We start from the raw sequence: 2,090 nt of genomic DNA on the forward strand, positions 1-2,090 counted from the left end.
CACAGGTGACACCCAAGACCCCCAAGTCCTTTTTAGGGGTGTCCCGGCCCCCCCGAGCCGCCTGTTTTGTCTCACGAGGTGTATTCCCCCCTCCCCGCCGCAGGTACCTAAACGATCTATACATCCTGGAGCTGCGGCCGGGCTCGGGGGTGGTGGCCTGGGACATCCCCATCACTTACGGGGTGCTGCCCCCCCCCCGGGAATCCCACACGGCCGTCGTCTACACCGAGCGGGAGAGCCGCAAGTCCAAGCTCGTTATCTACGGGGGAATGAGCGGCTGGCGCCTCGGAGACCTCTGGACCCTCGATATCGGTGAGGCGGGGCGAGATGTGGGGTGGCGGGGGGCTGGTTTTTTTTTTTTTAGGGGGGGCAATTTGATCACTTGTCGTTGTTTCGGGGCGCCGGCAGAGACGCTGACCTGGAACAAGCCCAGCCTGAGCGGGGTGGCCCCCCTGCCCCGCAGCCTTCACTCCGCCACCACCATCGGCAACAAGTGAGTCGGGGGTTCCGTGCCCCCAAAACGACGGTCCTGGGGGTCCCCCAAGTTCCCCTCACCCCCTTTTTGTCCCCGGGAGAGGACACGGGGGGGTCTTTAACGTTCCTATAGGCACACTGGGGCGGTTTTGGGGTGTCGCCCAGCGCTATTAAGAAAATACCCACAATTAATGTTGTATAATTACGGGCGCTTTCTGCACCCCTTGATTCCCCCCCGCGTCTTTACACGCATCGTTTAACGTTTAATAGCCCGTGTTTGTATTTCTTGAAGCTTTTAATTGATGGGAGGGTCCCCCACCCACCCCAGGGATGCCACGGGTGGTCCCGCAGACCCCCCTTGACCCCCACATCGTGTGTGTCGTGTCCCCCCCCAAGGATGTACGTGTTTGGGGGCTGGGTGCCCCTCGTCATGGACGACGTGAAGGTGGCCACCCATGAGAAAGAGTGGAAGTGCACCAACACCCTGGCCTGCCTCAACCTGGGTAAGGGACCCCCAGACCCCTTTCTTGAGTCCCCCAAACCTCTTCCTAAGACCTTCGTGTCTCTTCCCAAGACCCCCAAATCTCTCCTGGAGCTTCCCCAGATGACCAAACCCTCCCCAAGCTTCCCCCCGAGACCCCCAAACTTCCCAAAGATTCCCCAAACCTCTCCCAACCCGGCCAACGTTCCCCCAAACCCCTTGTTTTTTCCCCAAATATTTTGTCGCGGTGCCCCGAATCTCCCCCCCCCCTCCCCAGATTCCATGGCGTGGGAGCCCATCCTGATGGACACGCTGGAGGACAACGTGCCGCGGGCACGGGCCGGCCACTGCGCGGTGGCCATCACCACCCGCCTCTACATCTGGAGCGGCCGGGACGGCTACCGCAAAGCTTGGAACAACCAGGTCTGCTGTAAGGATCTCTGGTACCTCGAGACCGGTGAGTTTGGGGGGGGTCTTGGCATCGGGGGGGTGTCTCCCTGGGCTTTGGGGGGGTCCTGGGGGTCCTCAGGTCTGTCCCGGTGCCACGGGATGTCCCAGGAACGGGGACTGGGGCATCCCCAGGTCCGTCCCAGAACCACAGGGGGCCATGGGATGGGGACTGGGGTGTCCTATGGGATTTTGGGGGTCCCCAGGGCCATCCTTGGGGTCTTGAGTTCCATCCCGCAGCTGTGGGGTGCCCCAGGATGGGGTCTGGGGTGTCTTCTGGGGTTCTCATGGATCTCCAGATCTGTCCTGGCTGTCCCCAGGTCCATCCTGAAGCCACGGGACACCGTGAGATGGGATCTGGGGTGTCCCATGGGATCTTGTGGGTCTCCAGATCTGTCCTGGCTGTACCCGGGTCCTTCCCAAAGTTGTGGGGTACCCTGAAATGGGGTCTGGGATGTCCCCCAGGGAATCTAGGAATGTTCTGGGGGTCCCCAGGTCCATCCTGAAGCCACGGGACACCCTGGGATGGGGTCTGGGGTGTCTTCTGGGGATCTTGGGGATCTCCAGGTTTGTCCTGGCTGTGCCCAGGTCCATCCTGAAGCCACGGGACACCCTGGGATGGGGTCTGGGGTGTCTTCTGGGGATCTCATGGATCTCCAGGTTTGTCCTGGCTGTCCCCAGGTCCATC

At 61.8% G+C, this 2,090-nt stretch overlaps 1 protein-coding gene across 1 annotated transcript in view; it reads left to right on the plus strand.

The window, feature by feature from the left end:
* Positions 1-103: 103 nt before the first annotated feature.
* LOC104836599 (host cell factor 1-like) overlaps positions 104-2,090 on the plus strand; it is a gene marked incomplete at both ends in the record, with an annotated part of 17,913 nt that continues 15,926 nt past the window's right edge. Inside the window, 4 exons of the mRNA XM_010575268.1 lie at positions 104-312; positions 409-493; positions 871-977; positions 1,233-1,412. Coding sequence (XP_010573570.1) covers positions 104-312; positions 409-493; positions 871-977; positions 1,233-1,412 — 581 coding nt within the window. The remainder of the gene's footprint in view (positions 313-408; positions 494-870; positions 978-1,232; positions 1,413-2,090) is intronic.

The sequence above is a fragment of the Haliaeetus leucocephalus genome, unplaced genomic scaffold, assembly GCF_000737465.1.
Source record: "Haliaeetus leucocephalus isolate CR32 unplaced genomic scaffold, Haliaeetus_leucocephalus-4.0 Scaffold469, whole genome shotgun sequence".
Classification (NCBI taxonomy): domain Eukaryota; kingdom Metazoa; phylum Chordata; class Aves; order Accipitriformes; family Accipitridae; genus Haliaeetus; species Haliaeetus leucocephalus.